The sequence below is a fragment of the Manacus candei genome, unplaced genomic scaffold (assembly GCF_025592945.1).
Source record: "Manacus candei isolate 608988 ecotype Guabito, Panama unplaced genomic scaffold, ASM2559294v1 h1tg000017l, whole genome shotgun sequence".
Taxonomy (NCBI): domain Eukaryota; kingdom Metazoa; phylum Chordata; class Aves; order Passeriformes; family Pipridae; genus Manacus; species Manacus candei.
This window is the reverse complement of record NW_026138065.1, coordinates 21,414,033-21,427,815: the sequence shown is the minus strand read 5'-3', so window position 1 is coordinate 21,427,815 and position 13,783 is coordinate 21,414,033. Positions and strand designations below refer to the sequence as shown.

Below are 13,783 nucleotides of genomic sequence, written 5' to 3'. Positions count from 1 at the left end.
ATCAGGGAAGGATTTGGGGCATTTACCAAAATCTATTTTCTTTCCCTTAGTGACAAGAGCCTCTAGCTGCTGTGATTTAGGGCACTGCCATTCCTTGAACTCAGGAGGGCTGCCCCACTTTCCACCAGCTAGGAATGGTGCTGTGTATTACTGAAGAGCTTGTTCCAGTTGCTTTTGCCAGCAGGAGGCTACAGAACAATTGGCAAAATTAATGAAAAAAAAATTAAGTTTTAGAAGTTTTGGAGCGAACAACTACTGGTCTCAAGCACATAAAAGCTTTGAAACAGAATAGTACTGATTTTAACTATTTTATTTCTATAGCATAGTATGGACACCCATGAGTGGTTTCCCTGAATGAAATTGGACGTATGGTAAATGCTCATGATTAGAAAGTCTGTGAGCTTTGTATTTGTCTGCTTCAAATGTTAGATTCCATTGTGGTACCTGTACTACTCATGTTCAATTTAATTGAGACAAAAGGTAAATGCAGTTTGGTCATAATATTGCACCAAGTTCTCCATTGCTTTATAGCAAACGTAGAATTGTTATTTCTGTCGATGTCTCTGCACCTCCTTACATCACAATGTGCGTGCTCTGGCTGTGCCAACAGGTGTGATGAACAATCAAAGGGATGGTCCTGGAGCTGAAGTAACAGTACCTTTCTGCAGCTGGTCATGTTGGGATGTCCTGCTGCTCCTGGACAAACTGCTGAAATCAAGTCTTTATGTCAGTGCCCTTCTGGCAGGCTTTGAGTTACTTGTAGGAGCACATGAAGAAGTAATACTAAATGAAGCAACAGACCTAGCATCAGGTGTTCTGTCCTGCTCTTTCTTAAAGTTCAAAAGATAACACAATAAATTGAATGCAGTCAAACTCCTTGGCAGTGAAAAACAGTTTGTAGCAATGGCTCACTTAGTAGGAAAGAGATTTAGGTAAGAGAAAGCAACACAGCAAGTATGCAGCCAAACTGAGATTAGAAGGACTGATTTCCAGACTCTCAACCCAAGGTCTTCTATTTTTTCAAAACACTTTAAAAACTATGAAACTAAGTTATTAACTGAAATGGTACATTGGGGACATGAACAATGAAACAAACAGTTACTTTTTTGGTTCAGAGAACCAAATCTGAATAGGTTGGATGACCTGATTATCTCAAGTGTAAGGGTCATTCTGGGTCCATGGATGGAAAGCCAAAGGCACATTAGGTTTCTGATCTCCTGTATTCTGTTCATTTTTTAATATTATGTGCTAGCAACTTTCCATCTACAAATCCTATCTGTTTAGGAATTGAGAGGATTGGAGAAAGAAATAATATTTTTGTTTGGAAACAGATTGAAAGAAAATTATCTATCTCAGCCACACTGCCACATTAAAATTTAAAACAAGTAAATGTTTATCTACTTCTTGACTTTTTTTCCTGGGTTAATGAACTTAGGTCAGACACAGAGACAAATTCTTCTGAGTCTGAGAAGTCTTGCAATTTAGAGATTCAGAGGAGTGTTAAGGTCAGTCTGTGTGTAACACATTTCAGCTCCATGTTCTGGTTCCTTTTCTGGCCCGAATTCTGTATTTGTCTGTATCCAGTCCATTTTCCTAACTGTAGAGTGCCAGAGTTAGGTCTGGTATGACCAAGAGGTGAGACATTAATGTGCAGTTTTTTGCAGTACTTTGTAATATCCTCTAATATTAATATCTAGCATTAATAACAACATTAGTGCTCTCTACTATTATTTAAGACTCTCTGGTATTAAATCTTTCAAAAAGAAAATGATTTATTTTTTTTATTTATTTATATATATATATTTATTTATTTATATCAGATATTAAAATGTGAGATCCTCTGTTATTCTCTTGAGTTCAAAAATATCAAAGGCTCATACATTACTTATTGCAAACCATAATTCTCAGGTATTCAAAAAAATGAAAACTGAGAATAATTTACCATTTTTTCATGTTACATTCTGTGCTATTCTTACTTTTTGAAATATAAGAATGCATGTTGACTTGATTTTATTGCAAGTAGGAGAGGATAAATATTATAATATTTTCAGATCCATTATTACCTGAAACATTGCTTGCCCCACTGAGTAAACTCAGCTTTTTCTGGCTCGCAGCTTTTTCTCCCGGACCTTCCTGCAAACTCTCCAGCCAGTACATCATTCAAGATCACATGGCTGCTCATTTCAAGAAACTGATGTCTGCCAAAGGTGCGTCAAGTCTTTAATTACCACAGTATCTTTGTAAGTAAAAGATAAAATCACAGTCAAAGATATGTTGGTTGTCCCTATTTTTGGCTGGCTTCTGAATTTCTTCCCCTTTCTTTCCTCCCTCTCTCCGTCGCTAACTCAACAGGCGTAGGAGAATTTAAAAGTGAGGTATAACATGATGTGCCTTAAGAGATATGTAGAACACTCAATTGAAACTGTAACTTTGTCTGGGGAGAAGCAACCCCAACTGTTTATAGATGTAAAGTTTATAGAGTCAAAATGACAGGTTTGTGTTAGGAAGGGAAATATTGCTTAATTTCCCCGTGTTATTTTATTCATAATTTCTGTTTAGATGTGTATGGCCGATGACTAAAAGGAAAGGTAAAATGAGAACAGTAGGGCAGGTATTTGTTTAATTGGAAGAAACCATTGAAGAGTAACAGTGAGGTTACATCTTTTGATGTTTAGAAAATTATAGTATTAGTCCTAAGTAACCTAGAGGGAAGTTCCATTAACCACATGTAGTTATGTTCTTGAGGCCTCTTCAAATACTCTTCCTCCTGCAAATAGCTGAAAACCACTAGAAACAGAATTTGGATTTTTAAAAAAAAATGTCCTTTGTCAGTTGCCTAGAGCTGTGTAAACTTCCTGGTGCTTCAGGTGCAGATGAAACAACTGGAGTTGAATGGTCATAGCTGTAATTAGGTTACTGCAAGACTTCCAGCCCTTGGGCTCACAAGGCTTTCTAACCAAACAATTCACTGATCACATGCAGGGAGCTTTATAATAACAGATAGGTGTTGAACAATAAGTGAGGTTGGTGCTTTGGTTTTTTGCCAGAAGATCAATCCTTTTCATCAATTTGCAGTGCCAAATGCATCATCTTAAAATGACCTGACTCAAATACAGCACATCTTTTTATCATGGTATCAGAACCACTCTTTGAAAGATTGATGACCTCCACCATGCTAAGGTTCATGACCATCCCACTCATACTGGGAGCTGGAGGCTGGATTGCTGCTCTGTACTTTTGTACTTAAGTGATTTTGCTTTTGCATGGCCAATATCATAGAAACAGAGAACTCCAGGGACTGCAGAATTCATCTTCTAGTGCATTGCTTATAAATATACAGAACCACCAGGACTAATTGAGAGCAGCAAAGACTGTCATATAGAATTGAAATTTATTTTATTCTCAACTGGTGATGTCTAAATGAGGGACCAAAGATCAAAAAATAAAATTAACAGAGATGTTTTGCAGTCTTTTTGTCTATTACATTCCTAAAGCTCAGAAGAAAATACACACAAAAGATTCTTAGCATAAAAGGAGCCAAATGCTTTGTTCCAAAACAGGTTTCAATTTTCTTTTTCTCAAATGTCAGTCCTGCTTCTCTGCAGCAGAATTCATTCAATCTGGAAGGAGTTTCTCACAGTAGGTGCTAATCAAAGTTTTCAGTGGCTAAAATTTCTAATTCTTACGTGTTTCACAATATTATAGTGTCCATCATTCACACAGGTTTTCCTTGTAGAGCTAACTCCTGCATACATATAAAAAACTGCGATATTGCAAGAATGTCAAGGTACTTACCTGAGGCTCTGAAATGCTGATTTGCCACATGTTCTGTACATCTTTACAGGAGATTATAGAATTTCTTTCCTCTGAAAAATCTGGTCAGGGTTGTCTAAAGGCCTTCTCCAGTATCCTTCTAAATATTCTCTAATTTTTGGAATACAGCTGCTTTTTAAAATACAACCTATTTGGTCTCACTCTAGATGGTAGCGAGCCCTGCATGTCTGAAACTTTGGAGCACTTGCACAAACTCTGGTTTACTGTGACATTTGATAGAAATCACAAAAGTGAAAGATGGAAATTCAGTCAGTGTCCTACAAATGCAACTGGAATATTGAGCTTCTAGGTGATTGCTTTTCCCTCCAGAGTCAAAAATAGTATTTTCTCATGTACCTGAGTTATATACAGGGATATGCAATCTGACATAGAGTTCCATTAACATCCTTACCATCTTCTGTATGGACACATGACTTAATGAAGACTGTGCAGCAGTAGTGACAGGGCTTGATTCCTTGAAGCTTACTTCATTTAATCTTTTACAATGAAAACCAAATGACCAAATAACAGAAAACTTGGTGTTCGAAACTGCCTATGTAATTGTGTATTCAAATAACTCCTTTTGATAGAAAGATGATGACAAACTGATGACCTTGAGCCTCAGGACAATTTGAATCACACTCAGAGCATCAGTTGGCAGTTTCCCCTGCCTGATAGCAGCTGTACTACTCATCCATGAAATGCCAACTTTCTGGGCAGCAGTAGGTGCCATTACGAAAAGCTTTTCTTAAATTGTAAATTAAAATTAAGTTTAATAAATGCAGCTGTACTGGGTCTAATTTCTATACCTAAGTAGAGATGGTTGAAAGCCACAAAATTCAGACCCAGATTTGATACTGAACCAGTAACAGCGCTGCTGAGGCACTTACCTTTTGCTTTTACACAGATCAAGACAAGGGGTCAATTCCTCATCTAATATCATTGCAACTATACTTGTAGTTGGTATAACTCAACTAACCTGACAACATTTAAGCTATGCTAGCTTTTGAGACCTGACCATTGGCAAAGATAATAGAAGAAAATAGGAAGAAAATGGTATACATCAATAGGGAAACAGTAGGATTTGGTCATCTGTAGATGTATAGTATTAATAATGCTAATATTATGCAGTTTAGTATCATATTCCCAGAGGGAATTCAACACCTTAGGGATGATCAGTTTCATCTCTACACATTTTGATATAATTATTTATTATGCTAGTGTTTCATTGGACTGAACCTACTTTTTGTTAATACAGCTGCTGTTGATTCATCTGCACCGAAGAGTTTGCATACCAGTGTTAAATGTGAGTAGCTTCATTTTGTTTTGTTTTGAAAATAGGTCTGGCTGCACTTGTTTGGTTTGGAAACACTAGTCTTCTTTTATGATGATGTTCTGAAAAGGCATGTATGTGCCAAAAATATGCTTCATCGTGGTTAAGACAGTAGTACCTAGTATCTAATCTATTGTCTAACTTAATAGCTGTATCTAGCACTTGGTTCCTGTTTGCACAGACACATTCTGACCTGCAGAGTTATCAGCTAACTCGCTGATAGGCAAGGTTGTTGAAGGCATAAATCGCTTTAGTTTTCCAGTCTAAACTCAGACTGCTGACCCTTTGAATTCCTTGATATTCCATACTGTATTTTTCATTTCCTTAACTGATTCGTGTATCTCTGGGCATCAGGCATACTGCTGCTCAAACAGGTTTTGAGGAAAAAATGGGGTTTTGGTAAGAGAACTGTGCCTTAACGCCACCTCTTGGCTGGAGCTTGCAGGACCCAATGTGTAGGCAGGGTCTCTCCTGCCCTTCCTTTCTTGAAAGGAAGAAAGATTGATTAAAAGGAACCCTTTCAACACTTTCCCTGGAAACATAGCATTCACTTTGGAATGCGTTTAGTTTTCTTCATTCACCAGGTTGTGAGGCATATGTTACTTATCTGTTTGATAGTTACATGCAAGGTAGTACACTTGCTGCACGGAAAGCCCCATTTTAAAATGAAATTCAAAAAGGTGGAAAAATGAAAGCTTGTTTTGCCACAGTGTATGCATAGTGGGAACCACGTATCAGAGACCTGCGGTCGGCTATTGCTCTGAGCAAGGTGCAATGTACTTGGAAACAAAGATAGCTCAAAGGCAATGGTGAGACGCAGTTGCTCCAGCAAAATACTCCCAAGTCAAGAAGGCAAACGTAACCCTTGCCCACATAGATTCAGAAAAATGTATCACATGAGATCTTCATTAGACAAGAGCAAGAGAACAAGTTCAAGATCATAACACATTACAATCAAAACTCCCTTACCTTTGTCTTTTGACTCCTCATACTCAACTGTGTTTTTCTTTTTTCAGTGCTCTTTTATACAATAATTTCAAAATCAGTATTTTGTATTAGTCACTTTATTAAAACAGTGCTCTAATAACAGAAAGAAAGGCCATGGGAAGTTTTCTAAGAACATTAATTTGACAGAGAGATGATACTGGTACAAATGTGCATGAGGAGTAGAATCTCACCTCCTTGAAAATATGAAGAGGACATAGAATTAATTCAGCTGAGTTAGCCACAATAACAAGTTCCTAGACAATATATCAGAGGGAAACATTATCTGTGTTTCTAAAATGCTTTCTTAGGAAGGTATTTATCTTACAGAACTAAACAGGACTGTATTGTTTTGTGCAGCTTCTGTTAATTTAGAAGCCCACGCTGAGTATGAGGTGCCTGGAGGTCATAGAAGCCATAACAGTCAGTTAGAAAGTGAGAGCCACTTTCTAACTCTCAGTCAGAGAAAATGAGGACCCAATACAATTTTTGTCAGTAGCCCACCAGGGAAATGCAAATCACCTTTGTCATTTTATATTTATCTTCAGTAAAAGGTTCTGTGTATGATCTAAGTCTTTTTTCTGACAGGTTAGCTCCAGAAATGTCTGTCTCGGTAAAATAAGTTTTATCCCTTGAAAAAAACTCAAAATTTAAATGCACAATGAAAATGTGCATCAGAACTTACGTCTTCTGAAGCATTAAGTAGGGCAGTAGCACAATGGAGATACAATTGCTGCTGTTGGGGTTGATGTGCAAATTCATTTGAGCAGTATAATATGCCTACAAAAATAGGCCTCTGGTTATCATTTGCATAAACAAATATAATTTGCATAAACAAAATAAATTAAGGTTTTTTGCCAGCCTACTAGAATAATGGGAGGACAAATCTAATTTTCTGTCTAGTACAAGACCACAGTGTTTTCTTCTTTTCGTGTACAATTTTCTCCCACAACCATCTCCCACTATTGCTATTGCTAGTTACTAAATGTGGTGTTCTTTTAGAACCTTGACAGTTATCAGAACTTTGACAGATACACATTCTGATGCCATATATTTTCTTACCTCTTCTCAATCCATACACTTAGAGAGGTGTAACTTTGCTTTCCAAATGTGTGATCTGTGTTGGATTTTTCCAAATGTGTGATCCGTGTTGGATACCACACGTTTCAGTGGTAGGCTAAAAAGAAAATTCAGGTCACTCGGTAGTGATGGAGACATTCAAAAATCTATAAAATTAAAGAGAAAAACTCAAATAGCTACAAGGATTAGTTCTGAAAAGGCAGAAGAAAATACAATGTGCAATGCTTTGTTTCATTTTAAGAATAAATGTACTGCAGATAAAACACTGTAAATAATTTGCTGTTATTTCCTATAAATTAAGTGCACCATTTCACAAGTATCTGTAGTGTTGCACTGCAGGTTAAGAACTGTAGACACAAAGTGCAGATTAGGCAGAGATGTTTCAAGATCAGGCATATGGGTGATATAGTTCATCATCCTAAGTGTTCTTGTGGAGATAAAATTTAAGCAGAGATGCTTTAGGAGTCATGAGAACTGCATGATTTATGAAACTACTGTGAAAACAAGGATTCCTTGGCTATCCCAAGTGTCTGCCTAGGAGGATGTTTACATTTCTTACTCTCAGCAGAAGCCACACTTCCTAGAAAGATCATCTAATGAGTCTGGAAAGAGCATAAGGTATGCTGCTGAACGTGCCAGTGACTAGGTTTCAGAAGAGTGTCCCAGCAATCAAAAAGAATTCCTGTTGCAATGGAAATGTGAAAGTTCTGGAGAAAAAGAAATGTTACGAGCCATTGTTTCTATTTGAACAAAGGAGAAAAGTCAAAGTAACTTTGTTTGAATTCAGGTATTTTATTTATACAGCATTGAGCCTGACACTTAAACTTAACCGTGGCATCCAGGAGTCCTCCAAATGTCTTAATTATTAGGAATTAATAATTAACAAGTAATTTTAAGCAGTTAAATTACATTTTTGGACCTTGGAAGCGTAAGGCTCTTCTAACCATTATTCCCATGGTACTATGATGCTCTGCCCCAGATTCACAGAACCCGAGCTTGAGTCAGATCTCCTGAGGCTGATCAGCTCAGTAGGGGGAGCAGAAACCTAGGCTGGTGTGTGTATGAAGCTGTCCCAAACGAGCTGGCAGAAAATGAGGAGAAAACACACATGAAACTACTAACAATGGCAAGATGAGCTATTCAGACCCCTGTATGTTTTACACAATCCCCTTGCACTTTTAGGAGTACAGGGTATACATTTACCCAAAAGGAATTACAAGTAATATTATACATGAGTACATGAGGCCATGTGTCTGTTTCTCCTTCACCTTTTGCAGAGTGTTGATCATATAATCGCTTCATGTGCTGTGACTCATTTTTATAAATATGAAACCCAGACACACAAACAAGTGTGTGCAGAAACACGTGCTTTAGTAATTGGAAAAAGGAATAGTAGCTTTCTTTAAGAGGAATTTCATTTTTCTGTGTACCAGCAGAGTCCTTAAGTAGTTAGATATGGCACAAAGTGGACTTTTTATAACCTGTGTTTTTCTCTTTCTAATTCTCTGCATGAGACAGACATCAGTCAAAGCAATAATTTCCATTCGGATTTTAGCCAGTTTAAAATGAAGTTGCACTGTGATTTTCAAGACCGTAACACCTGTGAAAAAGAACAAGCTGTTTCTCCGAAGAGTTCAAAGACATAAAAAATTGCAGCATTTTCTCTACAGTTTCTGTGAATAATCTATACAGTCAATTATATAAACATAATTTTATCCTTACAAATGTAGAACCTTAGTTGTCACAAATCTTAGGCAATTGAATGGATCATTTAGCAATCAAGTGAAAATTAATGTGTTTCTATAGGCCAACATCAATTTCCTATCATTGCAGGTTTATGGAGCATTAATGAGCTGGTTTTTAACAATAAGTTTTGCAGTCTGTAAAAAATATATGCTTATATCACTGTTAGAAGGGAGCTGCAGTGAAGGGAATATCGAATGTATGACTACACTGCGTCATTCAGCTATCGATAGTTAAACCACTGATCTGGTTCATAAATTCTTCTTCTCACACTTCAAATCCTACGCTGTGTGGGCAGCTTCATTTGGGATCTGAGTTCCTTCATAGTAGCCACTGCACATTTCAAGATATCTTCGGAGAGTATCTGTTCAAAGTTATGCACCAGCTTGCCATCATCCCCTTTCACAGGGAGGAAATTAAGACACCAGAGATTAATTAACATACCTGTGATCACACTGGAACCTGTTGTAGAGCTCCGAATTAAATGATAGTTTTCCAAGTCCTACCACAGTGTTTTAATCACCAAACCATCCTTCCCATGCATTTTAGAATCAGTGCTGTTTAAGAGTATTTGTGAAAAGGGAGGAAGAGGGTAGTGGGAGCTACTGAAGGATGTAGAGAAAAGGAGTGTTGTCATAACCATTGTGCACTGACTGTTTTAACTTTGCATTCTGCTGTCAAGGGAAAAGTAGCATACATCAGCAATCAGTCAGTACTGTAAACAGGGGGAAGCATCTTGACATTTCTTTGGTACACCAGCTTCTAGAATTCCTTACTTATACTCACTAAAACCTTAAGAAAAGCAGGCTATCTCCCTTGCATAAGCAAAACAAATGTCAAATCTTGTCTTTGCTCAAATAAAAGAGAATGTGTCCTCTCCTTATTTTGGTGTGGTCTACAAAGAATTGTGTCAAGTGCTGTCAGCACCACTGACAACCACGAATTTGTTGGAAGGGCAGAACCAGTCAGAGCAGATGTAGGTTATGGTCAAAGGCTTCAAGCAGTTAAAAAATGCTGGAATGGGTGGTCAGCTATGGAGAACTGATTACATCTTGCCTTCCTCCTGGGGAAATTCCTGTTAATGTCAGCATGAGCACTCACAGTTTCAAAATGTGCAGAATTTGGCATGTGATTAGAAAACAACGTGACAAAGAACAACAGGCAGTGTCACTTAGTAACGTTTTCTGGCTTTATTTGGTGTTTCAGAGACTTTTCTTCCCCTTTAAAATTGTTGTTATACACTCACTTCACATCATTGCAGCATTAATATATTGATGAAAACAAATAATGCTGAATCAGAGCTTGAGGCTTAAAAAGCACCACGTGCTGTAGTTTAATGTGCCAACACAGGCTTTTCATAAGGACAGATAGCATGGTAAAGAGTATCTGAAATCAAATCTAAGGACTTGAGCCTCACCACTGGTTTCTGATGAAATAATGGTCTTGTTTGCCCTGAAATGCCAAAATAAGCAGTCCTCCCACCAGATAAACTATTACCAGTGCAGACTGCAGCATGTGGCCCATAGATGTGAACATCACAAGTAACTGTCTTTGTATCCTTTGTATTACATTGGCCAAAAAATCTGAAATTGTATCAGTTAACAATAGCAGCAAAAATTGAGAAAAAATAAAGTTTCAGAGAAGTTCATAGGTGATCTCTGATGACTGACATGTATCTCTGAGTTTCGTAGACACAGAAAGAATAAAATGCTGTGGTTATATAGCCTGTTTTTTCCCTAAGTCTTCTCTCCATTCATTGCTGTTTTAGAGTTGAGGGGGAAGGGTTCAGAACTATGTCCAAACCTTATTTAGTTACATCACACTTTTCATTAGTGTTCCAAATGCTAACTTACCTTACCCAGAGGAACTAATATCTCTCCTTTAGGACGCATTTATTTTCTGTTTAATTTCTGTCCTGTCTTTAGGTGCTCATAAGCTGGAATAAAGTTACTTTTTAACCATCCTTTTGCACAACTAAATACATTCAACTCCTTAAATCTGACTCTATGAAGAGTGTTTTCCAGAGTTCAGCATTCTTATGGATCCTCTCTGCATCCTTCCCAATTTGTAAATGCTTCTTGAGCAGTAAAGTTTTAGAGCAGGATGTATAATTCTGGCAGCAACCATCCACCTGTCAAAGGAAACAGCAGTAAAGGCTCCCTGTACTTACACTTGAGATTTCCACCCTTGATAGGCAATGATACCACACTAGTTTTGTCTCCACTGCCACTGTAGGAAAATACAGGCAGCTATATGTCTAGAAGAAGGTATGGATGCCTTTCAGCAACACTGATTCCCAAATAAGACTTGCCTTCTGTAAGTAAGGGCCTGCATTTTCACAACAGAGATTTTCCATTATCCCTGCTGAGAAATATATGCTTCCCTACATCTCCATCATTAAGCAATGCACATCACTTTGTCAGAGTAAACCACCACTTTATTATTCATGAGTTCCCCAACTGTAGTTGTTCAAGCTTTATGAGAAATGATTATATGTTTTCTTTCAGATAACTGAAAGAAATAATTTAATATTATAATATCAAAAATTATTCTTGCATTAGAAACACCTGCCTTACTGCTAATTAGATTCACAGATCTGTCAGTTAGCCATTTTGTAAACAAGTGTAATTTTCTAGTGTTCTAATTTTTTAGTCAAAATGCCATGCAGAACAAAACCAGGGAGTTTACAGAAGTTTTTTAAATCAACACATTTGTCTCATTCAACCACAGTCAAAATCTCTCTTTTTTCTTACCAACTTAGCATGGTTATGTTTTTAACCTTTTTGAATGGTGTTTCTGACATTATTTACCTCAAATGAGTCTTGTAACAGCCTTTCAGTTGTTATGCTCAGGACTGATATCAGTCTGGAGTTCACCACTTTTGCTCCTCGTTTTTCCCCACAGTCCTTCAAAAGTTCCCTGTTGTTTCAAAAGTCATCAGGAGTTAAACATCAGCCAACTTTTAAAACACTTGGTAGGAATTAAACCAGAACTCCCACTCTGAGCCAAAAATGAAGGCAAGAGCCAAGGTGTGGATTCTATTTCTAACTATAATCACTGAGTTTTGTAACATCTGGTAAACAACTTTGGGAAAGCCTGTTCCAGCTTTATATCCCATGTTCATACTTGGGCCATAATGTTCTGTCTTAGACCTGAAAATAGCCTTCTGTTTTAGGAGGCAGCTGTGGAAGCAGACTAAGGTGTTTGCTGATTGTTCTTCCTACTTAAGATAAAGACGAGTAGAACTGAAAGGCACTAGGAAAAAAAAAAAAAGAAAAGAAAAAGTTTTTTAGTTTTTTGTTTGGGGTGGCCAATATAATCTGCTAAACTGCTTCTACTACCTCGAGTAAGTTTGTGTTTGCTCATTTTGTACACAAGACTTTGACACAGCAGCACAGGACAGACAAGATGTTTTATCAAATGTCAAGCAACAAGAACTGCCAGGAAAACAGAGTGAGGGCTATTGTATCTGATCTTTCTGTGTTTTACAGGGACCAGATTACAACTAAATCCCTTTTATTTTCTGTACTTCTGTCACATTGACAACTATCAGATACCAGTACAAGTACCAGTGAAATTGTACTCTAGCACTGATAAATTAATTCCTGCCACAGTAGACAGGACGATAAATTAGCAAATAAACGAGTTTAACAGAAAGGCTCTTGAACACATTTGCCTACATAACTGCTGCACTGGCCACACCACATGATTCTATTCCCTGGGAAGCATCAAAAAGGTAGTCAAGAGATACTGGCTGCTGCAGGAGTAAAAACAATCATGTCCTGAGAGGATTCAATTGACACTCTGAATCATTATATGCTTTTATAGGTCAAACCTTGCCACTTCACCCCACCAAGTAATTATTCCCAGCTATGGTTTTAACCGTAAACTGCATCCAGTTTTAAACACTTCAGCTAAGACATGAGATTTAAAGGCAAGGGAGGGCTAGTTTTTGCTTTTCTAAAAGAAAAGGAAAAAACTTCAGACAGCTATCATGCAAAGTTTGCATTTTATTTTCTATTTTGTCCCTTGGTCATTTCTAGTTGTTATTAAAAAGCGTTTGGACAACGACAGAATGGTCAGGTGATTTTTTTCTCCTCGTGTAGCTCTTGACAATGAGCAGTCCATGTGGCTGGGCCAGGCTGCTCTCTGTGGTGTGGTCACAGCTGCCTGTCAAACAGAACTGCAAGGAGTACGTGTGAGAGCCATGAATGTGACCTGAAAATTCAGGAATGACTTCCATTCTTAGCCCCTTCATTCATGCATGGGGAGCATGACAGGTGATTCTGGGGCGAGGTCACGTTAGGGAAAGAAGTGCAGGAGAGGAGAGGCCTTGGAAAGGAAGCAGCCAGAAGCACTACATGCTGTGAGTATTGGGAGCAGGTGAGAGTCAGGAGCCCTGGAATCATGAGAATGAGTATAGGAATAGGTACAATTTCAGAAAAATTTGTAATGGAAACTTAGGCAGAAAGCCTTCCTAGAGAAAACCGAGTTCCTAAGTGGTAACTCTTTCTTAAAGACAGTTTCAGTGCTTTTCCCACCCCGCATGGCAAGAGAAATTCTCAGCCTCTCTCTCTGATATGTGAGAGAGGGAGTCCTAACAGACACACACAGGGGTCTTGGGAAGACAGGAGAGAAACAGAGAGGATAAAGGGGCCCTGAGGGAGTGAGGTCTCACCTTTTACCCCTGAAGTCCCAATGTGCTGTGCCACATCATAAAAAAGTGATCCTTGCATCTGAAATAAACCTTTTCTTTAATCCTTCCACTGCCTTGGCATGCTCGGGAAGAATACCTACCTATGTTTCATCTTACAAGGGGCATAGAGGAAA

General features: G+C 37.9%; 1 protein-coding gene across 1 annotated transcript in view; it reads left to right on the top strand.

Moving 5' to 3' along the window:
• Nucleotides 1–355: 355 nt before the first annotated feature.
• LOC127469508 (spermatogenesis-associated protein 7 homolog) overlaps nt 356–13,783 on the top strand; it is a 30,508-nt gene continuing 17,080 nt past the window's right edge. Inside the window, exons 1-3 of the mRNA XM_051783927.1 lie at nt 356–811; nt 2,115–2,207; nt 5,072–5,119. Coding sequence (XP_051639887.1) covers nt 616–811; nt 2,115–2,207; nt 5,072–5,119 — 337 coding nt within the window. The 5' untranslated portion in view covers nt 356–615. The remainder of the gene's footprint in view (nt 812–2,114; nt 2,208–5,071; nt 5,120–13,783) is intronic.